Below are 27,495 nucleotides of genomic sequence, written 5' to 3'. Positions count from 1 at the left end.
GTGATTAGTGAAATAAACAGGAATACTGCAGTATAGTAGCATAATACTTTGTATATACATGATAGACGTTAAATAAACTTTCGTTGAATTAATGTAATGTGGGGCTTTGGAGTTACATTTGTGTTTGAATTTTAAAACAAATTATTTTAAAAGCTAATTATAAAATTACCACTTTTACCTATAGCAGTAGTTCTCAAACTTTTTGGTTTTAAGATCCCTTTACTCCTTTAAAAATTACTGAGGACCCCAAAGAACTTCCATTTATGATGGTCATATCTATTGATGTTTACCCTTCAGAAATTAAAATTGAGAAATTGAAAGAATTTAAAAAATTGATTTAAAAATAAACTCACTGTATGTTGTTATAAGTAATAATATTTTCATGAAAAATAACCATATTTTCCAAAACAAAATATAGTGAGAAAGTGACATTGTTTTACGTGTTGGCAAATATCTTTAATGTGTGGCTTAATAGAAAACAACCATATTCTCATATCACCTTCTGCATTTAATCTTGTATACTTGTGAAAGAATTTTTTAAAAAAGGCAGGCAGGATCTTAGTATTGCTGTGAAAAAGTTTTGGCCTTGGACCACCAAAAGAGTCTTGAGCTTTGCAGGAGCCCCTGGACCATACTTTGAAACTCTCTGACTTACAACATAGAACAAAGAAAAAGTGAAAAATTACTAGTTAGTGGGTGTGTGGCCTGAACCATGGGGATGCCCTTCCCTCCTTATTAGTGGGCTGTCAGGGTTCACATATGTGGGTACCTAACCTGAAAAATTGTGGGAGCCCCATCTGGGAGCTAGATTAATAGATATAAAAGGTCCACTTGAGTCTTCCATTGTGCTGTGTCATCTAGAGCTGGGGGTTGAGAATAGTTTGGGTCATGCTGCAATCCAGTTCTGAGTTCAGTTATCTGAGATATGAGGTGTGATTCAGGTTCCACAGGTGGCAAAAGGCTTTTCCTCTCTAAGGGGAGTTGGAGTAGTGACTAAAAGAAGAGCGGTCTGGAATTGGAACCTTCACATACTGCTGCAGAGAATGGAAAACAGTTCCTCAAAAGGTTAAACACAGATTGCTGTGTGACCCAGGAGGTTCACTCCTTGGAATATACTCAACAGAAATACAAATATATGCCCACACAAAGCCATGTGCACAAATGTTCATAGCAGCATTCATAAAAGCTAAAAAGTGGAAACAACCGAAATGTCCCCGAGCTGATGGATGGATAACTAAAATGTAGCCCATCGATACATGAAATATTATTCAGCTGGAAAAAGGACTGAAGTACTGACACATGCAACACCATGGATGAACCTTGAAAATAGTATACTAAGTGAGAGAAGGCAAACACAAGAGGCCACAAATTGTGTGATTCCATTTATGTGAAATGCCCGAAATATTTAAATCTAGAGACAGAAAGTACCTTTCTGGTTACCGGAGGCTGGAGAGGCTGGGAGGAATGCTACCTGAAGAATGTTTCTGCATGTTGTTAAATTGTACTATACGTTATGTGGTCCATGGCCTCTGTATAGGGACTCAGATCTTTGCAATATCAATATCAAAAACTTGAAGGGAGACTTCTGCCTTTAAATAACTAATGAGTCTCTGTTTGTTTGTTCCATTTTAGTACTTTTTAAGATCTGGTAATGAGACCACTGTAACTAGTATCTCCTTTGGCCTTAGCTGCTAGGAAGTTCAGGACCACATTTAATTGCTCAATCATAGTAAAACTGTTAGCTAGGCTAGGCAACTGGTATATTTTATTTTCTTTTACACGTTTCAGTGTGTGTTTTTAAAATTTGTACGCACAAACTTACACAAACTTAAAGTTAATATATTACTGTAAGATGCCCATAGTCTTTATCAGTAGCAGTTGGGGTTTAAATTACAACAAATAAAAATATACGTGAAAAACCAGAGGCAGAGTTTGCCAAGATGGAAGAGTTCTTTGTGTGTAAAATGGCAACATTAGTTTTCAGGTTATACCTGGAATGATATTGATCCTTGAACTAAGCTTTTCAACGAGCAGTTTTAAACTAGACGTTGTATCTTTAAAAGCCTATTGGGAATAATTCTGATCCTAATCATTACTTCAGACATTTGTGGTCTGTGGAATTTGGAGCATTAAACAATAGCAAAAATTCCTTCTAAATTTGGTGGGGAAAGGTGAATGGGGAAGGAGAGACAGGGGAACTCTGCCAGTTTTTTTTTTTTTTTTTCCTTTTCCTGACTTTTTTGGAGGACTTCTGGAAGATTTTGTGAATTTACTTCTTTTTGTGAATTGCCTTTAAGCAATTTTATAAAGAAACCTGGACTGCTTGGTTATTTTCCAAAATTAAACTGGTGGAAAAATTACAGTACCTTTCTTGAGTCTGAAATTCAACTACTTTCCTTCCAAGATTATTATATAGGATGAACATTTTAAATTATCTGAGGTTATTTAAATTCATGGAAGTCATTACATAAGGAATAGTCCTGGATATAAGAAAACCAGTTGTCCTCCTTGCACTCTTGAGGAGTCTTGAGGGCTGGATTTGTCTGCTCTCTAGTTTACTACAAGTGAAGGATTAAAAAGGAATTCACTTCCTTGGGTAGACTATTCATTGAGCTATTCTCCTATATTTCTTGTTCCCTATTCCTTCTTCTTAAAAAATAAAAACATAGTTAAATATATGAACAGATAAAGTAAATATTGGGGAAGATGAAAGGATTATTAAGATCTAAATAATAATCTTGGTTCCTTGGGCAACTGCAGAGAAGAATTGTGCTTGCTTTCGCAGACTGTGCCTCAGTGGCCCAGTCACCATCTCAGCCTTTGCTGAGATGATCAACATATGGGTGACAGCTCCATTCTTTTTCATCAGATTCTCCTGCCAGGGCAGTAGAGGACGATGAAGTGGTAATATGAGAGAGAGAGGTGGGGGCAGAGAGAACTGCTAAATATTATATATGGTGTTTCATTATTTCTTTGCCTTAGGAGGCAGTTCTCTATAGGTCTTTGCGCACCTGCGTAGCTTGCGAGCAGACGCGCCGACTGTCATTGTTCTAGGCAGTCTTTTCAGGGATGTTTGCGTAGTGCACAACCTTAGATGGTAGAGCGAGTGTCTCCCTCTAGAGCAAAGGACAGCTTTGCTTACTGTTCAGTATAATAGAGGTCATGTCTCCCTCCAGAGCAAAGGGCCAGGTGTATTTACTGCCCTTCAGAAAATGTTCGAGCTTCCTAAGCTCAAGGTTGCTCTTCCGTCATGAAGCACATTGAGTTTACAGGTGTTATCTGGCCCTCTTCACATAGCTCTGTGGGAATTGGGGTTCAGGGAACTCATGCAGATGCTGATATTCTAGTTACCTCTACTGATGTAAGTACTAAGCTCTCCTTTGTTTCTAACCTGGGAGTCTCGTGTTTTCTGTCAGGACCCATGAAACTGGCAGGCTAACTTGTTAGCTTGCAAGTATGGTGAAATCTCAGACCCCTCATATTCTTAATACTTCTAAATAATGGTTTGTTAAATGGAATGTATTTGGAAAAATTTATTGAAACATCGATTTCTAATTTGTGCAGTTTGTTAGAAGTTCATTTAGGGTGTTATTTCTCCTTATTTGATGTAGGGTTTGTTTATAATGTCAGCCCGTACATGGAGTATCACCCTGGTGGAGAAGAGGAACTTATGAGTGCAGCGGGATCAGATGGTACTGACCTTTTTGACCAGGTAAGGTGCTGAAAGTGACATTCCCTCACAGTGGAAGAGTGCTCTTAGGTTCAGCAGTGCGACAGTGGTAGAAAGAAAGAAAATAGTGGCATAAATTTCAGACGTGTGGCTTGAATTTTGAAGTGTGAGAAGATGCTCATAAGTAACAACTGTTCATTTAATTTGAATTATTTTACTAACAGTTTCGAGTTGCTCTCAGATCTGTATCTGGGAGTTTACTCTTAAGTGTTTGCTGCTCCTCTGCTGGCAACTGTTTACTCAGTTTTGATCAATTTTGATAATGGTGATGACTGACTTATAGGAGGCGGTGACCATTAGAGGACATAACAAGTCCCTTAGCTTCTTTGCTCATTTGGGGATTGTTACATAATCAGCCTGTCTTGCTGTACTAAGTCTGCATATTATGTAGAAAGATCATTAATGAATAGAAAACATATTTTTCCTAGAGATAGCAGAGATTCTGTAGTGTGTGTCAAAAGATATTTAAATTAGCCACTTTTCCCCCTTATATTTATTAAAAACAATGATTAGCTCTTATACTGTTTAAAAATCATGTAGAATATGCTAATTACTATCAATTGGCTGAACTGCTATTTTGAAACAACTATCTTGAGAAGAACAGAAATTTGCCTTTGTCTCACAAATGCTTTATTTTCTATTTTAGCGATGATTAACCATGTTGTAGTACTGGGTTTTTACCATCTGAGATACTTGAATCAGATTGGCTTATTTTTAGAGTTGCGTTCTGAACAAATGAAATTTGATTTCTGTTCCTCTTACCTTCTCATCCGTTGTAGGATTTATTTTTTGACCAGGATACCAGAAATACAATTTGTTTTGTATTTTAATGTACTTACATGCATCTGCTTAAATAACCGAATCTCATTTGCTGTTAATGTTTTTCCTGGGTTGGAGAAAAGTCATTTTTACCCATTGGTGATAATAGGATTCTCCTTGGGAGGTCCTCATTGCTGATTTAAATTCCCGTTGTCATTTGATATTTGTTATTGGCTAGCCGTGCAAGCCAAATAGAAAGTTTGGGAATGTTTGCCGGAAAACTTGTCTACCATACTTTTATCTGTCCTGTGTCAACTGAAAAAAAAATTCACAATGTGAGAGTTGTGGGTTAAGTTTTATTTGGGGCGAAATGAGGACTGTAGCCTGAGAGACAGCATTTCAGGTAGCTCTGAGAAACTACTCCCAAGAGGTAGAGGGAGAGGTCGGTATTGTATGATTTTAGTGAAGAGGGGTGCGTGGAGTCAGGCACACATTTTGGCAGATGCTTACGGCTAGTTACGAGGAGCAGATGTCACCTTAAATGAGCTTAGTGCTTTTCTAGACATGAGAAGATGCAGGAATTTGGGCTCATAAAACCATCTCCTGAAAATATCTAACTCTCCGAAGGCCTGTTCTGCCAGTTTTTCCCAGAGTACAGAGTGCGTCATTCCTGCTCTCCACCCTGCACTCCTTTCGGGGGGTGTTGAGGGTCAGCAGCTGCAGTGGCTAGTGACTTAGTCCTTGAAGAGGCAAGATGGCAAGTACCAGTTTTTAGCTGGCACCTATAACCTCTTGATGCTGAATGTACTCTTCCACAAGACGAGTTTCCGGTAACATCTAGCCCTGTTCATATTTCTTAGTGGTGTGCGATTATATGGACCTCATTGAAATAAGCTTGTTTTGGGGGAGTCACAAGAACTGCTATATTGTTAAATTCTTTAGCAGTTTCAACGGTACTTTTGTTGACCAAAAAAAAATGCACAACCTAAAAGTTGAGAATTATGTTTTATTTGAAGCGTTACTGAGGACTGTAGTCTGGAAACAGCCTCTCAGATAGCTCTGAGAAACTGTTCCAAAGAGGTAAGGGAGAAACCAGGATATATAGGAGCTTTTGCTGGGAAAAAACTTGTAGTAGAACATCGAAACATTACTACTAATCACAAAAAGCAGGCATCTCAGTTAATTATTTTAGTGCTTTTCCGTGTATGGGAAGATGCAAGAGTCTGGGCTTGTTGAAATTGTTCCTTTAATATGCACCTTAACTCTATAGGGCCAGTATCCTCTTTTCCTCCATGCTGAATTCCTCTTAGGCCACACCACTGGGGGCGGCTGCAGTGGCTTGATGGCTTTATGGCTGCGACGTCCTTTGATTACTGAAATGTCAGGCTGCACCCTTTGTCCACACTTAGTTACCAGATTGCTGCATTCCCCTTGGCTTTAATAAGACCAGAGATGTTTATTTATGACTTTTACTCACCACAGAAGTAAACAACTTGATAAAATTCTAGAAACAGTGGTGAAGTGTCTTATATCTCTAATATCTAGTATTTGAGTTGTACAAAGAATATTAAGAAATCTCTTTATCGTCAGACTTCTGTCTCTAGTTTTGATCTCACTTCTGACTTCTCGTTTCGTATTTCCAGTTGGCTGATGGGCGATTTGAAAACCTGTTGGCAATTGAACTCAGTGTGCCCTCAGATAATATCAACTCATCTTCTTCCCTTTGTTTTTTCTACTGTTTCCTGTTTCTGGAAATGGGAACTTGAAACCACTTGAGTAATCTTTACCTTCTCTCATTGTATTATTGAAGTGGTCACCTGGACCTGTGCCAGGGTCTTGGCCCAGGTCGAGATCCCTTGTCTCAGCCTGGGAGGTTCTTTTTCTGCTTGGATTCGTATAGCCAATAACAAAACCAGTGCTGAGACTGGAACAGCACAAGCTTTCTTCGGTGGCCAAAGAATGGAGAAGCAAGAACTAGTTTGCAGATCAACTTCTCAACCTGACTCAGGCTGAGACACCATATATATAGGAAGGTTGAGGTAAAATGGAGGGAATTGAGTAGAGGGTGGGAGGAATATTCATGACTTACCCGAGAACTGGGGGTGTGTTTGGACCAGGAGCTGAGGCAGCACTCCTCTTCAGTCCCTTTTTGGGCTCTTCTGGTTGTTGTCATGGCAGTTGTCAGCTGTCATGGCGCTGGTGGGTGTGTCGCTTATAGCATGCTAATGTGTTACAGTGAGTGTATAATGAGGCTCAAGGTCCACCGGAGTTTAGGTCTTCTGCCATTTTGGGCCTCGTTAGTTCTAACCAGTTGTTTAGAAATTTCTCTAGGAGCAGCTTCCTCCTTTTGTATTTAGGCCTGAAACTCGATAAGGGCAGTTAGTTTCCGTCTGAGGGAGGGGCAGGAGTATGGTTCTGGGGCAACAGTCTTGGTAACAAATGTGCCTCAACATCTAATCACTGGCGAACTTCTATGATGCTGTCTTTAAACATTGCACCTTTTCTGTCTTCCCACTGTCTTAGGTCAAGTCATCATCACCCTCTCTAGCCCTAATATTTTAATACTGTCCCGGTATCTTTACCTTCAGTACCAATTTAGATAACATGACAGCTAGAATAGTATTCTTAAAGACAATCGTCTTAGCATCTTGTTCAACAAGTTTCAGAGGCTCACCAATGACAGTGTAATAAATTCAAAGTCATTATTCTGGCACTTGAGGGCCTAAAAATAATGTATCAAGGTAAATATTCTCAACATGCAACTTGCTTTGGAACTGAAGTGCTTTGAGCAAATCACCAGTTCCATGATAGACAAACCCCATACCTTTGTCTCTTTGACTATCCTTCTCCTTCATCTATCTGTTAAAATTCTACCCAACCCCATAACCCCAGAGATGGTGCTTTACACATTACTGGAGACTCCATAACTATTTGGTAAATAAAATTTCAAGTTATATTAATTAGTGTGCATTTATAAGTACATATATATTTTTTACATATTTTCGTGTATATTTATTTACTCAGGAACATACATAAAGATTCTGGTATCAGTATTATTTGACCTGATTATTTAGTGATTATATAGCATGGAATAATATATTATGATTTTCCTTTACTGGTCTTTTACAATTGGACTTTTAGGTTGTTCCCAATATTTTGCTAATATAACTAGTGCTATGATGAGTATCCTGGTGCCTGCATCTTTGTGTATATGCAAATATTTTCTCAGGTAAATTCCTGAATTACTGAAGGGAAGAGCTGCATATTTTAAGGCTCTTAATATATATTGAGAAGATGCCTTCCAGAAAGGTGGTTTAAATTTAATTCCCACTAGTAATTCTGGCAACAAATACTGTCAGTTGTTTCCCTTGAAGTGACAGTCTCACTTTGTTCATTTAGAAGAAAATGTCTATCAGATACCCAAGTCTGAGTAACTGGTTTATAGGTCATTCTTTTTCTTTTATGGGTAAATAGCCTTTCAAGAAAAAACACAGTTTAATAGGCAAATCAAACAGTTGCCTAAGTGTTTTTCCTTGCAGCAACCATCTTACTTAGCAGCAGAAGTGTTTTTGAGAACTTCCCATTTTGTCACACAGCATATAAAAAAGACCTGTAACCAAGGGTTGAGGTTTAAGAAAATTAATTGTTTTTTCTACTTCGTGAAGGATATTCTTAAGTGAAACCAACTCCCTCCAGCCCCATGGGTCTGTGGTGGTAAGCAGTGTAATGATTGAGACCACTGCCTTGATTTGTGCTAAGATGCAAACTGGTTTACCCACCATTGCTATTTCAACATCACTGCAAATGTCAGTACAAGAAAAAGGCAAATAACATCTTAGTATTATTATGAAACTAATCAAGACCTCGTGGGTATCTGAAAGGGCGTCAGTAACCTCCAGAGGTCTGTACACAACACTTTGAGAACATTGTTCTAAAGTCCCTATATATGCTCCCATTTTGTCACTTCCTTGTTGGCTAATTGAATCTGCTTCTTAGTTTTTCAGAGCCCTGTAAGAATATTTAGTTTTCATCAGAAAAAAATTAGGGCATCTCATGGAGTTAGAGTCATGTTGCTTTTCTGCTGTTTTTCTCCCACACCAGGTTCATCGTTGGGTCAACTATGAATCCATGCTGAAAGAATGCCTGGTTGGCAGGATGGCCATTAAACCTGCTTTTCCTAAAGGTACGTGAAGCCAGGGCTAAACTGGCATTGATGTGTGATACACATGGACTGTCTTTTAGGTGGATTTCAGCAAATAGATTTAAAGAAATCACTAAATTGTTCTCATTTCACTGGCGCCCTGTTCTAGCCACTGTAAAGATTTTACTTTAGTTCTTTAGAATGAAACAATGACTTTACCTTAAAAATTTGGCATGTTTTGAGAGAACATTCATAGTGTGGAGAATAAGCATAATGGAAGTGAAAGAACTTTATTTACTTAGTTTTCATTAGTCTTTTATTCTCTTGTTACATAGAGTAGCTCGAACAGTTGGTTGGAAGTGACTTTTAGACTAGTTTCCTAAAATTTAATTTTTTGAATATGTAATTGTATTCACATGACTCAAAAATCAGAAAATATAAAAAGTTATACAGTAAAGTTTCCCCTCTCAGCTTTGTCTCCCATTTGCCTTGAACTTTTCCACTTCTTGACTCTTTACCATAAAAACTGATTTTAAAGTACTTTTAAAGAAACCAATTGCTTGGGACTTCCCTGGTGGTCCAGCAATTAAGACTCTGTGCTCCCAATGCAGGGGGCCTGGGTTTGATCCCTGGTCAGGGAACTAGATCCCACACGCATGCCGCAACTGAGATCCCACATGCCGCAACTAAAGATCCCATACACTGGAACGAAGATCCACGTGCTGCAACTAAGACCTGGTGCAGCCAAATAAATAAATAAATGTTAAAAAAGCAAACAAACAAAAAAACGATTTCTTTCCCTTACCTTCCAAACTGCGACTCAACAATCGGCATGGTGTTGGAGATCATCTGTTTCCTCCTAAGCTTCTTTTGGAAGAGCACCCTTTGAAAAGTTTAGACAGGCAATTGGAGTAGCAGGAGTACTTTGCTTAAATCCTTTACTGTAGATGGAACTGAGTCGTTTCTTTTGAACAACTCCTGATTTTGACATCCAAATTCGGAATGCATTGGCTTGTTTGAGCTGACTCCGCTACTATTTATTTAGTTCAGTGAGTTTTGTATTTCAAGGCCTTACTGTTAGAGGCCTGTGTCAGCTGTATAGAAATAGCACAGGCGTACCTAGCTTTGAACCCTAGCTCCATGGCCTATTGGCTGTGCCATAAAGATGGCAGTTTCTGTCTCTGAGCCTCAAGTTTTTTCATCTGTACACATTACTCATAGGGCTAAGAATTAATGTGAGTAAATCAGCATGAATTTAACAGAGGCTCAAAAAGGATTTTTTCTTTCTGTTGCTATAAAACAAATAAGCAGTACACGCATACAGGCATACTTCGGAAGTATTGCAGATTCAGTTCCAGACCACTGCTATAAAGCAAATATTGCAATAAAGCAACTCACGTGAATTTTTTGGTTTCCCAGTGCACATAAAAGTTACATTTACACTCTATTCCAGTCTATTAAATGTGCAATAGCAGTATGTCTGAAAAAACAACATACATACCTTAATTTAAAGACACTTTGTTACTGAGAAAAGCTAACCATCATCTGAGCCTTCAGAGAGTCAGTCTTTCTGCTGGTGGCGGGTCTTGCCTTGATGCTGATGGCTGCTGACTGAGCAGGGTGGTGGCTGCTGAAATTGGGGTAGCCGTGGCAACTTCTTAAGATAAGACAGCAGTGAAGTTTGCCACGTTGATTGATTCTTCCTTTCATGACGATTCTTCTGTAGAATGCAGACCTGTTTGGTAGCATTTTACCCACAGTAGAACTTCTTTCAAAATCAGTCAGTCCTCTCAAACACTGCTGCTGCTTTATCAGCTAAGTTTCTGTACTATTCTGAATTCTTTGTTGTCATTTCAACAATCTTAACAGCATCTGCACCAGGAGTAGATTCCATCTCAGGAACCACTTTCTTTTCTCATCCATAAGAAGCAACCCCTCATCTGTTCAAGTTTTATCATGAAATTGTAGCAAGTCAGTCACATCTTCAGGCTCCACCTCTAATTCCAGTTCTCTTCCTGTTTCTACCGTGACTGCAGTTATTTCCTCCACTGAAGTCTTGAACCCCTCAAAGTCATCCAGGAGGGTTAGAATCAACTTCTTCCAATCTCCTGTTAATGTTGATATTTTCACCTGTTCCCACGAATCAGGAATGTTCTTGATGGCATCTAGAATAGTGACTCTTTCCAGAAGGTTTTCAATTGACTTTGCCCAGATCCATCAGAGGAGTCACTATCTGTGGGGGCTATAGCCTTACAAAATGTATTTTTTAAATAATAAGACTTGAAAGTCTAAATGACTTTTTGATCCACAGGGCGCAGAATGGATGTTATGTCAGCAGGTGTGAAAACAACATGAATCTCATTGAACATCTCCATCAGACATCCTGGGTGACCAGGTGCATTGTCAGTGAGCAGTAATATTTTGAAAGGAATCTTTCTTTTATGAGCAGTAGTTTTCAACAGTGGGGTTAAAATATTCAGTAAACCATATTATAAACAGATGTGCTTTATTATTCCATTTATAGAGCACAGGCCGGGTAGATTTAGCATAGTTCTTAAGGGCCCTAAGATTTTCAGAATGGTTAAGTGAGCCCTGGCTTCAGCCTGTCCTTTGAAGCATTGAAGCCAGGCATTGACTTCTCCTCTCTAGCTATCAAGGTCCTAGATGGCATCTTCTTCCAGTAGAAGGCTGTTTCATCGACACTGAAAATCTGTTGTTTAGTGTAGCCACCTTCATTAATTATCTTAGCTAGATCTTCTGGATAACATGCTACGGCTTCTACATCAGCTCTTGCTGCTTCCCTGTGAACTTTTATGTTATAGAGATGGCTTCTCTCCTTAAACTTCATGAACCAACCTCTGCTAGCTTCACACTTTTCTTCTGTATCTTCCTCTCCTCTCTTGACCTTCATAGAATTGAAGAGATTAGGGTCTTGCTCTGAGTTAGGCTTTGGCTGAAGGGAATGTCATGGCTGGTTTAATCTTCTATCCAGGTCACTAAAACTTTCTCCATGTCAGCAGTAAGGCTGTTTTGCTTTCCTGGAGTAGCACTTTTGATTTCCTTCAAGAATTTTCCCTTTGCATTCACACTTTGGCCGACTGTCTGGTATAAGAGGCCTAGCTTTCAGACTGTCTTGGCTTTTGACATGCCTTCCTCACTAAGCCTAATCATTTCTAGTTTTTTATTTAAAGGGAGAGTCGTGGGACTCTTCCATTCACTTGAACACTTAGAGGCCATTGTAGGGTTATATTAATGGGCCTAATTTCAGATTGTTGTGTCACAGGGAATAGGGAGGCCCAAGGAGAGGAAGAGAGATGGAGAAATGGCCAGTCGATGGAGCAGTCAGATCACACATATTTATAGATTGAACTTGCAGTCTTATGTGGGTGCAGTTTGTGGTGCCTCAAAATAATTACAATGGTAACATCAGATCACTGCTCACAGATCACCGTAACAAATACAATAATGATAAAAAGGTTTGAAATATTGCCAGAATTACCAAAACATGCCCTAGAATCATGAAGCGAGAAAATGCGGTTGGAAAAATGGCACCAATAGACTTGCTCAATGCCGGGTTGCCCCAAACCATCAGTTTCTAAAAACGCAGTATCCGTGAAGTGCAGTAAAGCAAAGCACAATAAAACGAGGTCTGCGTGTATACCAAAGGCAAACTAGTTTGAATTTCAGTGTCTGGCAGTTCTTCCAAACCAGTTTACTTTTGTAAACAAATCCCTTTCTTCTCTTAATTGCTCCTGAGTTCACCTATTCACTGCCAGCGGGGGCCATGTTCTTAAGGAAGGCTTCTAACTGACTAGTTTTACCTCATCCTGGACATTACATATCTTGTTTACACAGTCCGGTACTAAAGGTCATGTGCTTCTCTGTAATACCGTTCAGTGTGGTCAGAAGGTGTGCCAGCTCCTTAGGCTTCTGTGTCATAGGAGACATGAAATTAATAAAAGGATTTTTCTGGTTTCCTTCCTTCCTCCCTGGAAATGAAAGATAATCTTCAGAATGTTTCATCAGATACGGCAAACACCGTTTAAAATGAGCAGATTCCACAAGGAAGTCCCCAGATATTTAATTAAAAAAAAGGGGGGGGGGGCGGTGCTAGAAGCGGCAGTCCAGGATGATAAGCTAGTTCTGATGCCTCCATTTCCCCAAAGCACTTATCAGATACTTGGAATGTAGAGCCACATGGGAATTTTAATGGTCACATAGGAAATGGGAGACCGGATCTTGGGTCTGTAAAGGCAGGGAGTTGGAGCGGAGATCCCTGCCTATGGCTTGACTCTTGAAGTCTATATGATCAGTGAAATGGGAAGGCTTGAAAAGAAATCTGTGCAACAACAAAGGGAGATGTCAGGTTGGTTTGCCTTCACCTTGTTTATGAGGTGATGGAGGAGAGGAAAGAGAAATCTCCTTTGAGAATTTGTAACCACAGTCTTGCGCACGTAAGAGTTGGGAATTCAAATATATATACCACGTGTGTGGTCTTAGAAACCTCAAACCGAGAAATAAAATGGTCTCCCATTACTGGTTTCCCTGCCTGCTTGGCAGATTTATGTACACGTTTTTAATGGTGGAACAAACTTTCAAGCTAAAACCCTTAAAACGCCCACAGGGACACATCACCAGTTATTAGTGTACAGTAGAAAAATTAAACAACACTTGAGGAAGCAAGTCAGCAGAAACAAAAGCAGAATTTCACCCCTTGGACTTTATTATTTGTATACAAGTAATTATAAAAATAATTATGAATAAAAATAATTATGTTTGAAGTAATTAGGAAAATAAGAATGAATTGGTAACATGAGTAAAGCAAGAGACTGCTAAAATAATCATGTAAAATTGAAAAAAAATAGAACTCCTAGAAATGAAAAATGGAGCTGGTGAGATTAAAAAGTGCATAGCATGAATAGTTAGAGTTTAGACGTAGTAGAAGAGTTGAGTGAACTGCCAGACTGAGCAGCAGACGTTGAACAGAACATGGTGCATAGAAACAAAATGATAGAAAAATATGCAAGAGACGCAGAGGATAGAGCAATAAGATCTAACACTTGTCATCAGATTTCCAGAAGGAAGTAGTAGTGAGATTGAGGAGGAGGCAACATCTGAATGGCTGAGACTTTTCCAGAATTGGTAAATCACAAATCTCAGATTTAGCAAGTTCAGCAAATCCCCAATCAAGATAAATAAAAAGAAATCCACACATAGACTATTCATGGTAAAACTGCAGAATACCAAAGACAACAGCCAGAGAGAGATAGGTTTACTAACAAACCAGTGGTTAGTAAATTGACAGCTAATTTACCAGTGTAATTTACTAGCTGTTACTGCTAATTTAGTAGAAGTCAATAGGAGACAAAGAGATCAGTATCTTGGAAGTTCTGAGGGAAAACAACTGACAACCTAAAGTCATTCAGTAACAAGGATGAAATAAAGGTAGTTAAGACTAGGAAGCAAAGACAAGAACTTTACAATCAGGAAAGTTGTTGACTGCAAGTAAATGGATCGGGTTTTTGGAACAGTAGAGACTTAAGATCCAGCAAGATAACAGTCTGAACTCCAAGCTAACCAGAACTAGTAGATCATATAAAAGGGACAAAGTAACTAAAGAGAAAAGTTTAATGTGTCAAGAATGTTCATGATAATTAAAGTGAATGTTGTTTTAACAGTACCTCCTATGCCTTTCATCTACAGGCAGAGATTGATCCTTGAAGTCTGCTGGCGTGAGACTTAAGGATAGAGACTATTAGATGGGGTGACCGTGTAATTGTCCAAACTGGGGCAGATTGGAGAATCAATGGAGCCTCTATTAGTAGTTATACTGAGACAACAGGGGGCAGGCAGTAAACTGTAACTGTAGCAAACTAGAGACTATATTCGCTCCACAACTACAGCTTCTAGATGAAATGGGAACAGAGGTGTAAACAGAGATGAAGTGGGAATAGAGGATGAAAACAGATTAAGTAGGAATAGAGGATGAAAACAGAGACGAAGTGGAAACAGTAGGTGGAGACTTGCTGACATGAGGATTTATAGGGGTTTGGCGGGGGGATGGATATACTGAAGAGAAATGTTATATATGGGCTTCTTTCAATACGAGATCCTTGACACCATCTTTTAGGTGGGGTGACCTGCCAGACCCCAGTGCAGGGAGGAGCCAGAAGTAGCATTTTGTAGGCATCCCCACAGCTGAGCAGTCCCGGGAGGACAGTTTTCCATTTATCTGCTGGCTTCTGGGGTAGGAGTGATATCTGGGAAGAACACAGAAGAGCTAACAGTGTCAGAATATAAACCACATAATACTAGTGGGTCCTTATCAAGAGAAGAATCAGTGGGTTTTTTATAATCCTTTGTTTAAAAAGTATTGTGGTTTGTATTGTGCTTTAGAAAGATATCAATAATGAATAAAGGGAGAAACTTTGCTTGAAAAGGTGAGCTTCAGTTACTGATTATTTATGTGGAACACTTCATTCTCTGGCAAAGATGACAAGTGTTCTTTTTGCCGTTTTTTGAGTCCTTTGCTGTCATTATTATAGCCACTGGCCACATGTGGCTGCTGTTGAGTATGGAAATGCTCTCCAAATTGAGATGTGCTACAAGCGTAAAATACCGCATTTCAAGACTTAGGATGAAAAAAAGAATGTAAAATATCTAACAACTTTACATTGATTACATGTTGAAATGACAAGATTCTGGATATGTTGCATTAAGAGAAAATATATTATTAAAATTAATTTGACCTGTTTCTTTGTACATAGTTAATATGGTTATTAGAAAATTTTAAATTATATTTGTGGCTTGCATTATATTTCTTCTGGACAGCACTGTACCAGATCATAAATGCACTCTTAAAATTTTAATATATTAAATTTTTTAAATAGTCACATTTTCTTTATATATATATTTTTTATTGAAATATAGTTGATTTACAATATTGTGTTAATTTCTGCTATACAGAAGAGTGATTTAGTTATGTATATACACACACACACATTCTTTTTTTTAATATTCTTTTCCATTATGATTTATCATAGGATATTGAATATAGTTCCCTGTGCTGTACAGTAGGAGCTTGTTGTTTATCCAGTTCTATACATAAAAGCTTCCATCTGCTAAACCCAACCTCCCACTCCATCCCTCCCCCACCCCCTCCCCCTTGGCAACCACCAGTCCGTTCTCTATGAGTCTTTTTCTGTTTCATAGATAGGTTCATTTGCGTCATATTGAGATTCCACACATAAGTGATATCATATGGTATTTGTCTTTCTTGTTCTGGCTTACTTAGTATGGTAATCTCTAGGTCCATCCATGTTGCTGCAAATGGCATTATTTCATTCATTTTTATGGCTGAGTAATATTCCATTGTATATACACCACATCTTCTTTATCCACTCATCTCTCGATGGATATCTAGGTTGTTTCCATGTCTTGGCTATTGTGAATAGTGCTGCTGTGAACATAGGGGTGCATGTATCTTTTTGAATTAGAGTTTTTTCCACATATATGCCCAGGAGTGGGATTGCTGGATCATATGGTAGCTCTACTGTTAGTTTTCTGAGGAACCTCCATACTGTTTTCCATAGTGGCTGCACCAGTTTACATTCCTACCCACAGTGTAGGAGGGTTCCCTTTTCTCCACATCATCTCCTCTCCAGCATTCGTTATTTGTAGAGTTTTTAATGATGGCCATTCTGTAAAATAGTCACATTTTCTAATGGCATAGCCCAGTGTCAGGAATGTTTCTTCTTAATTTCTCATTGTTTTATCATGGTTTCTAATACTTTATGTTTTTAGTTTTCACAAGCGCTTGCTGACTATAAAGCACTTAGAACCATAGATCAGTAGAATACTTTTGAGGTGGAAGAGGGATTTAGAGCTGTTCTAACACCGTCAGTTTAAAAGGGAAGCTCCTGAGGCTTGTAGGTATATGTACTTTCCTTAAAGGCTACAGTTATTTAATAGGAGAAGCCCATCATTGAGAGAAGTCCTGGGTGCTTCCTTTTGTGAGGCAGAAAATCACCTCATTAAAGTTATCCTCTTTCAACTAATTTATTTCTCTTTGGTATATGCCAGTGGTTCAACCTGGGTTGAGTTTGCTCCCCAGTGGACACTTGGCAATGTCTGGAGATGGTTTGGTTGTCACGGCTGAACTAGATGCTACTGGCATTCCCGTGGGTAGAGGAGAGGTCAGGGGTGCTGCTAAATCCCCTACAAGGCGCGGGATACACTCCCACGACGAAGAATCGTCCGGCCCCAAGTGTTCCTAGTGCTGACATGGAGAAACCCTCATATATGAATTAGTTTTGTATTCTTAAAAATGATGGTATTAGTGGCATCACTAATTGGGTGGGCTGGCTGCCAGCTGGGAGGTCAGCTTCTGTATAGTCAGTCAAAGCTCCCTCTTCTAGGAGCTACCGTTTCCTCATTGATAAAATGGGGACAGTTCAGGGCTCAAGTGGGTGGACAGAGCACAAGCTCAGAGGCTCAGTACGGGGGAAGCAAGACAGTTACTAGTGGAGAGAAAGGGGTGGGTGTCATGATGAAGTGGACTTTACTGGCTGAGCAGATTTGCTTTCTCAGCCAGGCTACCTTCATTTACTTTTGTGCTATAGGTCCCACTGTCTCAGTGATTCCTGCCAGAAAGATATAAGAGACAGGTAATTAAAAATGGGGGGTGAGAAGTCCCCGGTCAGGGGGCAGATGCAGGCCTGAGCAGGAAGTGGGTTTTGCTGTATGATTGTGACTGGCCAGTGTTTGGTTTAAGTTAGTATTTGTTTTGTTTTCAGAGAGAAGTGATTGTTTTTAACGTGCTTTTTAAAAAATATTTATTTATTTATTTGGCCGTGTCGGGTCTTAGTTGCAGCATGCGGGATCTTTAGTTGCGGCATGTGGGATCGAACCCGGGCCCCCTGCACTGGGAGCGTGGAATCTTAGCCACTGGACCACCAGGGAAGTCCTGAAAAATGATTTTTGAACATGTATATTTGTGTATAGGTAATACCAAATAAGAAAGGAGTGGTTAATCCCTCTGAGGATAGGACAAGAGTAGAAAATAACTAATAAATTGGAGAATTGAATAAAAAATGACAAGTATAGCCTTGAAAGCAGAAAATACAAACTTCTAAAAATGCAGTATTTGCTGTGATTAGTTAAATGAATCGTGGAGAGAAAAACTGACCAGGAATAAGTAACTATATAGTCTGGTACTTTTAGAACTTTTTAATCCTGGAATTTTTCAGAGTATGTGTTTGAACTATTGAACCTTTATTTTAATTCTGCTAGTAGACTACTTCTAGGATAAGGAGTAAACTTCTGGGCCTTGAAGTTTGAGAGATGTACAAAATTTGAAGATGATTCAGAGGATATTTACAAAGATAAATTAAGGAGAGTAAAAGAGAAGGATAGTTTAGAAATACATAAATTATTAAATTTTATAGAATTTGAGAAATGAGTTTATGACTTTGGAAACAAAACCAAGAATTAGGCCTCAGTTGTGTTATGAAGAGTTAGTTCTCTTTAGAGATGAGGAAGAATTTCTAGAGAAAAATGGTTATTAAACACATTGTAGAGAACCAGGGAGTCTTCTGGCCAGGCAAAGCAGTAAAGGGAACATGGAATGGTACACTTTGGATTTTGTGACTAAGATCCCTGGTAATAAGACAGAGCTCCTATCTGATAGTTACGTGACATCAGCCTTTTGGAGTGAGAAAGGAAGGTGGGGTATGTAGCTACAGATAAATATGACATTCAGATGTAAAAGTGCGGCGTTTGTCTTCCTAGAATGTTTTTTGTTCAGGGCCTCCTGAAAAATGCTTACATATTTTCAAAATGTAGCTAAAATATTATTTCCTCAATGAAATCCTTTCAAATTTCAAGTAGCAGTGCCCTCCCTCATCCCTGTGCTTCCATGCCACCTTCTATATTTCTCTTTTAAAACATTTATCATATCATATTGAAAAGACCATATTGAAGTTTCCAATTTAGTTTATTTAATTTTTTCAGTAATACATTCACGATTCCAGAATGAGAAGTGCCATGGTCATACCTTTGTCTCCCACCTACCCTTTTCCCTCCTGTGCACAGATGCAGGTAACTGTGTTATTGTGTATCCTTCCAAATCATCTTTACGCATGTATAAGCAAACTGAACATACAGTCGTATTTTCCTAACTTTTTATCCAAAGGGTTTCATATTGTGTCACTATCCCTATTAAGATGATGGTCAACAGGTATTTGTTAAATGAATCAGTATACTAGTAAGACAGGGTTTGTTTGTTTGCTTGTTTTTTAACTTTCCCCATCCCAGGGGATCCTTCTGTGGCTCCACTTAGAAGAGGTAAACTAGATTGGGTTCACAATTAAAAATTGTCGCCAGCCCTCTTACCAAAGAAGAGTTGAGTGCTGATAGATCACAGCTCCAGTCTTCTAAAGGACTCAGACCTTTCCAGAAAGCAGAGGCTCTGATCAGAGTAATGCAGTCTAACCAATATTATAAGAAGATGCAAATTTTCTTGGCCATGGAGCCAACCAAATGATGGAATTAGGTATCAAGACAGAATGTTAGATTTCTTGTTAGAGAGGAAAGTATCTCATGTGCCTAGAGTAACTCTGATGCAAATGTGCTTAGCAGTAAAAACAAATAGCCTCTCGTATTTCTGTGACTCAGTTTTCAAAAAGAGTTGCAAAAGTACACTAGTGGAGGTTTTTTTTTTTTTTTTTTTTTTTTTGTGGTACGTGGGCCTCTCCCGTTGCGGAGCACAGGCTCCGGACGCGCAGGCTCAGTGGCCATGGCTCACGGGCCCAGCTGCTCCGCGGCACGTGGGATCCTCCCGGACCGGGGCAAGAACCCATGTCCCCTGCATCGGCAGGCGGACTCCCAACCACTGTGCCACCAGGGAAGCCCACTAGTGGAGTTTTAAAGATATTTTAGATCATTTAGCTAGATGTTCTCTTCCTATTGATACTTCTTTTATTAAAGAAAAAAAAGACTCAGAAAAAAATGAATAACTTAGCAGGATCCATAAAGTTCTGACAGGTTCAAATCAATTCACATCAGACAGGAAGTAATCATATGAGATGACATATTTTTTCCCTAGAAACAAATTCCCTGGGGACAAGTTTTCAAAATCTGAGCCTCTTAGATAGAAACAAGTTGTTTTACATGATAAATGAGATTCATCAAACTGCCAACTATGTTGTACACTGAAACTGGGTTTAATTTACTTATGTTACTGTGAGTTTGCTGTTTGTTCTAAGATATTGATAAAACAAATGATCACAACTGCAGTAGCAAAAACAGATGAAATTGTATGAAAGTAAGTCAGCAAGCAGGGACATCAGTGATCCCTTGCAAACTAATGACTAGATTTTCATCTGGCAGTTGAAAAACAAAGCTCATTTTGAGGCATAATTTAAATGGTTTTCAGGTCCTGTGTCTTTTCAGAAAGTATTATCTCTCACAATGGCATGTTAAGAAAAATGGCGCTTAGTTTCAGGGGAGATGAAGTTTAATCTTGGCTTTGCTGCTAAAGAGCTGTGGGGTTCATTCAAGTCCTGACCTCTGATTTTCAACCTTTAATGAGGGGAGCAGATGATAAATTTGGTGTATGTTGTTAAGATCCCTTTCAGCTATGAACTTATTTCAGTAAAAAGGGGAAAATAAAAAGAATGGTTATCTGACCTCCTTAATCATGGGTATTTTATGGCATGTGAGTGAAGTGGTAGTAATTATGGGATCTCTGGCTGATTGAAAATCAGAACATAAAAAAATTTGAAAGCTTTGATATACGTACTTTGGTTTATTTTTCTACAAAACAAGGTGATGTCACCTTAACAAGTAATGTCTATCAATTTAGTTTACTACTTGAATATTTTGTGTTAGCTTGGCATTCTTTTTTTTTTTTTAAAACTCTGGCAACTTGCTGAGGGTTTTATTTTGACATATGGTTATAAAACTTGTGGTGATCAAAATATAATATAGATTTGTAAGCTGGCTGCCATCCTGAAAGGAAACACCCATTAAATTTTTTTCTGGCTTGCACCCCTAATGATTGATTGCACTGATATACAAGTGAAAGTCTTAACATATTTTCAGCATTTTGGCCATTTAAATTTGGAGTAGTAATAATCATTTTAACTGCTCACTTAGATAGGAAAGATAATAAGGTGTCTTTCTTTGGGTTAATATGTATGTTTCATATATAAAGTGTAATCTAATAAACTTTGGATAGTTTTGACTAATTTAGAATATGATGACCAGGACAAAACTTGGGTCTTTACGTGCTTTCTAAAGAAATTAATCAAGGTATTAGAGCAAAAATGTCCAAAGAAGGAGGAAAAAGCCCAGTGAAATTGGAGACAAATGCCTGCAGAAATGGCCTGCTGTCTTCAGAGATGAAATTTCTTACTTAAAGCATAGGCCATCTGTTTATCATCCTTATTTCTCTCCTCAGGCCTCGGAAGAAAGCCCTTCAAGAAGAGGGCTGTTACCTTTAACTCAATAATATTAACCGATCTTCTCTCTGATGTTACAATATTCTTACCTAACTTTTTTTCTAAACCACTGTACAGACTATCATGAGGAAAAGAGACTCTTAAACGGTAAGCCATATACATTTATAGTAAAAAATGAATCATATTCACATGACTGTGTACAGTATTGCCTCACAGAATTATTTGGGGTATTTAGATATTTTTTATACAAAGGATGTGTTTACTTGCCTAAGCTTAGAGGATTTGGCAGAGAACTTTGTAGATCCCTTATTGCAGCCCTCCTTTTTTTTTTATCTTTATATATTGATGTTTTTATTTTATAGGATAGATTTTTTTCAGGAGTGTAATTACTGTTTACATTCTTTTATATATACGTATCTTTATCAGAGTATAATTGCTTTACAATGTTGTTAGTTTCCGCTGTACAACAAAGTGAATCAGCCATATGCATACATATATCTCCCCATATGCCCTCCCTCTTGAGCCTCCCTCCCACCCTCCCTTTCCCACCTCTCTAGGGGGTCACAAAGCATCGAACAGCTCTGACTCTTACCATAATCCCTTCTATAACATCCCTGAACATGTGTTCATCTGCCCTTAGCTTGAATACTCATGGTGACTAGGAGTTCCACCCTCAGAGGCCAGGCTGAATGTGTGCCTCCCTCAGGCACGGGGTGCTCTTCCAGTGTCTACACAGATGCTGAGCAGCCAGCCTATTAGTCTCCCCTCCTCTGGGCTCGGCAGTTCTGGCTTCCTCAGCCATTCAGTATGACTTGGAATTATGACTGGCACTGCCACTAACCCCCCCAAAAAGTTTGGTATGACACTTATGAAATGCACGGGGCTACTCTGACTGAACCGTATTACTAATGTATGTTTAAAAATTGGGTTTTTTTCCCTCCCTATTTGCATAAGAAAGTTATAGAAATTCAGCTAATAAGCTGGATTGCCAGATGAATTACCTTTTCTTTTTTAACTAGAAAAGATTGTCTTATTGTAGACTACTTTATGCAATTTGTGATGTAACACCTGAAGTTGTTTGTCTGACAGTATCACTGATAGTATCTTTGGAGCTCTTGCGTGTTCTCAGAGTTTTCAAAAACAGTGAGAAAACCAGAGCCTTGAAAATGTGATGTTGAGGACTTCCCTGGTGGCTCAGTGATTAAGAATCCGCCTGCCAATGCAGGGGACAGTGGTTCGAGCCCTGGTCCGGGAAGATCCCACATGCCGCGGAGCAACTAAGCCCGTGAGCCACAACTACTGAGCCTGTGCTCTAGAACTCATGAGCCACAGCTACTGAAGCCTGTGTGCCTAGAGCCCGTGCTCCGCAACAAGAGAAGCCACCCCAATGAGAAGCCCATGCACCACAACGACGAAGAGTAACCCCAGCTCGCCACAACTAGAGAAAGCCCGCGTGTAGCAATGAAGACCCAATGCAGCCAAAAATAAATTAAAAATTAAATCTTTAAAAAAATAAAAATAAAAAATAAAATTTGATGCTGGGGCACATCCACAAGAATGTCTAAAATGAAAAAAGACAGAATACCACGTGTCAGCAAGGTGGTGGAGCAACAGGGCTCCCATACACTTCTGGTAGAAAGTGTAAATTGGTATTACCACTTTGGAAAACTGTTTAGCAGTATTTACTAAAGCTAAACATATACATGTCCTATATACCTACCAGAAATGTAGATGGATGTTCTTTAAGAATGTATATGTACATGTACAAGAACATTTATAACAGCACTATATGTAACAGCTAAAAACTGCCCAAATGTCCATCAACAGGAGAATGAATAGATTCCGGTATGTGGTATGTTCATACAGTGTAGTAATACTCAGTAATAAAAAGGAACAAATTACTGATGTATTCAGCATCCTGGATAAAATCTCAGAAAGCTCCAGACCTGATTTATTGTTTACTATTAATCATGCTGATTTGACATTAACTGAAATGTCTATAGAGCTGGACCAAAAAAGCCAGACCAAAAGAGAACATATTTTATTATTCCATTTTTTATAAAGGCCAAATGCAGGCAAAAACTAATCATGATGTTAAAAGAATAGTGGTTACCCTTGGGGGAGGGGTGCTGAGTGGAAGGGGGCACAGGGAGGTGCTGGCTACAAGAGTTTGTTTTACTTATGAAAATCCATTGAGTAGTACATTTATGACTTGTGTCCTTTTATAATATTTCAATAAGAAGTTTACTGAAAAGATGGGGAAAAAAAAAAAAAGAAAAATTATACATGGATGAACTGTAGCTATTTTGTTTGTTTTTCTTTGTGAAGGCATGCTTCCCAAGAGCCAAGTGACAGATCCACTTGCCAAGGAAGGGCCTAGTTCTCCAAGGTATGCATCCTTGTTTTACTTTTTTAAAGCGTAATCAGTTCTACACCAAAATATACACGTTAAAAAAATAGCTCTAAGTTTGATTTATTGCTTATTTTATTAATTATGCTTCTTTGACACAACAACTGTAGTGCCTCATTTATCAGGCATTGTTGGAGAATGAGCTGTTCCGTAAATATGAATTTTTAACATAACTGAAGTTTAACCCATTTTAAACACCACAACTTTAAAAAAGAACTATTTTTTGTGATTATAAAATATACATTCATGGTAGAAAACTTGGAAAATAGAAATACAAAAGAAAGTGATAGAATCAGTTGTAATCCCACCAACCCTGGATATAGACTCTTAATATTTGGTTTATTCCACACAGTTTATTCATGTGATACCTATTTCCATACCATTCTATTTTGATAATACAGTATTACAGTATATTCTATGATCAATTTCCTATGTCATGAAAGATTCTTCAAAAGCATTTTTTGTCTGTATTCTATCATGTGATGGAAATTGATCATAGAAATCCATAATTTATTCAACTATTCTATTTTTTGTGTGTCTAGTTTGCTTTATCAGTTTTTAATGGAAATCCTTCAGAATGTAGTGTACCCTGTCTTAGTAAATTAAGCAATCCATGTATATTTTTGTTAATGATATTTCAGATGCCCTTAGTGTTATGTGTGTTATTTGTAGTCTTTCTCTTACCCCCTTTCCCCCTATCATGAGTCTATAACAGCAGCTTCTGGCTCTACTTGCTATACCTGTTAAATTATTTCATATTCAATTTTAAGTTAAGGGCCTGAGGATACCTCCTAGCATTCACATTGGGGGCCTGTATACAGGTAGTAAGTACAAAAACAGAATCAATTTGATCAATAGCTATTACAAAACCGAAGACTTAGTTTTTCCTTAAGTTTTTACTGTTGACCATTAAGCATCCTTGGTGAGTTAATTTCTTGAGGAGTAATAACATATTTGTGACAGGGAGGAGTGAAGGTAATAAGCATGTAGATTTTGTCGTGCTCCTTCAGAAAACATGTTGTGCTACTGCTCTGATAAAGGGAATTTTAGGTGTGTAACCTTTATAAAAGTGCCTTCTCAAGGATCTTGTTTGTTTTTATCCAAGTTAGAATACATGGATGTGTAAGTATTTTAAATTGAGAAATAATTGCTTTATTATTTATTTCATGGTAACACCACTGATTATTTAGAAAAAAACCTTTACCTAGAGAAATATATTTCTCACTGTAGATTTTGAACTATGTTTTAAATCATGTATTTATTGTGTCATATTTTATATTTTTTAATTGTATATATTTTAAAATTATGTATTTAATGATTTAATATATGTTACTGCACATGATTATTTATTCTTTTTGAAATATTTTACAGCTACGACTGGTTCCAAACAGACGCTTTAGTCACCATTGTCATATATACTAAACAGAAGGTAAACACATTTTTAAGATCAGAAAAAAACAAAAAAGTAAATAATAAACGTGAGCTATGCGCAGGTGTACTTTTCTAAGAGCTCTTCTTGTATTAACTGACAGCAACTCTGTGAGGTAGACCCTTTCGTTACCCCTATCTTACAGATGAGGAAACAGAAATTAAGTAATTTACCCAAAGTCTCACGGTAAGCGGCAGGTCTAGCACTTTGAACCCAGGCAGGCTGGCTCCATGGTATGTGCCCTTAACAACCATGCCATAGCACCTTAGGGAAAAAATAGACCAGGAAGAAGCATATTTTATGTGCTCTTCTGTGATTGTTTTTGTGTTTAAGCATGGATAACAGCAGTGAGAGTCCCCGTTTAACTTCACCATACGAACTAATTTCCTGCACTTAAATTGGAATTCAAGAGCCAGGAGAGGCTGTACTGCTGGAGCTTAGTATGCTTAAGCCACTAACAGGGTTCAGTTAATGCCCTCTGAAAACTAAAATTAAGGAGTTAATTCATTCACTAAGTGTTTATTGAATCCCTGCTTCATTTTCAACACCATCGTAGAATTCAGGAATCTAATGATGGGCCAGTTTCATAGAGACTGAACTCTCACCAGGCTTACAGTCCTGCTGGGAAATCAGATAAATAAGCAGGCAACTTATAGCATCTCCAGACACATCCTCCAGCAACTGGCAAGGTTCCCACACTTGAGGAACTGTGGAGATTTAAAGACAAGTTCTGGCAGCTAGGAATTTCTGAGAACTCATGCTACTTCTGTAGTAGCAGAACCACATCTGAGCTGGTGAGCGCCTCCTACTCCTGCAGCAGGATCTGATGGCTCCGCAGGAGTGACCAGCCTCTGCCTGAAAGAGCCAAGAGGCCCAGAGAGGCACTGCTTGTCCCGCCTTCCACTCCCTCTTGGTATTGTCTCCTAACCAAGCAGTCCTGAACCAAGAGGACAGGGCCTGGCAAGGTTGGGGTCTGTGTGCTTTCATTGGTGATATCAGTGAAGCGCAGAGGATGGATGACTAAGGGAAGGGGGAAGGTTTCTACGTGGAATAATGTATTCAGTGTATGGTGTAAACGATAGGCACCAAAATAACTTGCACCAAAGCTATGTAGAAATTAGAGACATCTAAAAATTTGTTAGTGAATTTATTATTATTATTATTTTTGATAAGCTGAGCCTAAGAGGTTGTGTTATTTGCACAGTGTCACATAATAGTGGAAAGATAAAAATGAACACAGATATCTTGGCTTCTTGTCTGATTCTAATTTTTTTTCCAAATTATTTATTCAACAAATATTTGAGCACCTACTTGGTGCTGAGCAATATTCTGAAGACAGTATTCTGCCCCTTACACTTAGAGCTTAAAGATGAGTGTGTAAAGTAGACATTAAGCATAGACAAATGCATAGTTAAAATTGTGATATATACTTTGAAGGAGAAGAACTGGGTTGTATGAGAGAGAAAAAAACAGGAATAACGTGTATTTAGCTTGTGGGTTCTGTAAATAAGTACCATATGAACTTTCACTGATCAGCTTAAAAGTATAGTAATAGGAGTTTGGTGAAAAGTTTACTTTTTAATCTTTGTCTTTTCGATTTCCATTTAAGGATATCAATTTAGACTCAGTAATAGCTGATCACCGGGATAATTCCTTTAGAGCAGAAACAGTTATCAAGGATTATTCGTATCTTATACATATTGGTAAGTACCTTATTCTGTATTAATGGAAACAACTTTTGTTTCCTTTAGGTATAGTAGTTACTGGTGTAGAGTCTCGGTACCTATAATATTTTATGTGCCATTGTCATTTTGGTTTGTCATTTTTGATCTTTTTTTTCTGTTATTTCTTTATACTAAGGAAAGTGCTAGCAAATGGCAGTACAACCTCACTTTTCCCAAGTTTAAACAATTAGGTGCGATCAAAATCAATAATCATATGAAATACTTGTTGGCCCAGCTTTGTAAGACTCTGTAACTTTACCTACAAGTAAATCTCCGGAGGCCTGCCTGTCATGTGCTTCCGCTGAGTAGACATCACCAGGCACTGTTCTATCGGCCTGTCTCTTGCCAGCGGCAAGGTTCTACTGTACCCTTCAGCTGCCTGTCCCTTCATGGGCAAAGACCTACCATACAGTTCACTTCTGTCTGTTTTGAGAGGTTACAGATCTATCAGGGGAAAGAAATCAGGACTAAAATCTAGAATCAAGGTAGCAGATTCTTAATCCATTTCTCACCCATAATGACTCTAGGAGTTCATCATTTTCTCCTTTAAAGAAGGTAATGTTATTCTAGTTAGAAAGTAGAAATGAAACAAACCAAAACAGCAAGAAGAAAACTGTATTTTAAGCACACATTCTTATGTAAAGAACGTTTCATTTACTTTTGCAAAACAGAGACTGAAATTCTCCAGGCCTCAGATGACTCGCGATTCAGTTCATGGCTTTACCATATTAATGAAGGACCTTTAGTCCTGAATTTGATTGGAGTTGATAAATGTTTTTTCTTTCCTATTTTCCCCCCACTCATTAATCAACCTCAAATCTTAAACATTTCTTCTAGAAAT

At 38.3% G+C, this 27,495-nt stretch overlaps 1 protein-coding gene across 2 annotated transcripts in view; it reads left to right on the top strand.

The window, feature by feature from the left end:
- CYB5R4 (cytochrome b5 reductase 4) overlaps positions 1-27,495 on the top strand; it is an 82,158-nt gene that overhangs the window by 21,070 nt on the left and 33,593 nt on the right. For both annotated transcript variants that reach the window (XM_060030273.1, XM_060030272.1), the window contains exons 3-8: positions 3,612-3,712; positions 8,591-8,672; positions 21,209-21,238; positions 23,420-23,480; positions 24,873-24,930; positions 26,540-26,633. In XM_060030273.1, the coding sequence (XP_059886256.1) occupies positions 3,612-3,712; positions 8,591-8,672; positions 21,209-21,238; positions 23,420-23,480; positions 24,873-24,930; positions 26,540-26,633 (426 nt within the window). The remainder of the gene's footprint in view (positions 1-3,611; positions 3,713-8,590; positions 8,673-21,208; positions 21,239-23,419; positions 23,481-24,872; positions 24,931-26,539; positions 26,634-27,495) is intronic.

The sequence above is a fragment of the Delphinus delphis genome, chromosome 14 (assembly GCF_949987515.2).
Source record: "Delphinus delphis chromosome 14, mDelDel1.2, whole genome shotgun sequence".
Lineage (NCBI taxonomy): Eukaryota > Metazoa > Chordata > Mammalia > Artiodactyla > Delphinidae > Delphinus > Delphinus delphis.
This window is presented reverse-complemented; position numbering and strand designations above follow the sequence as displayed.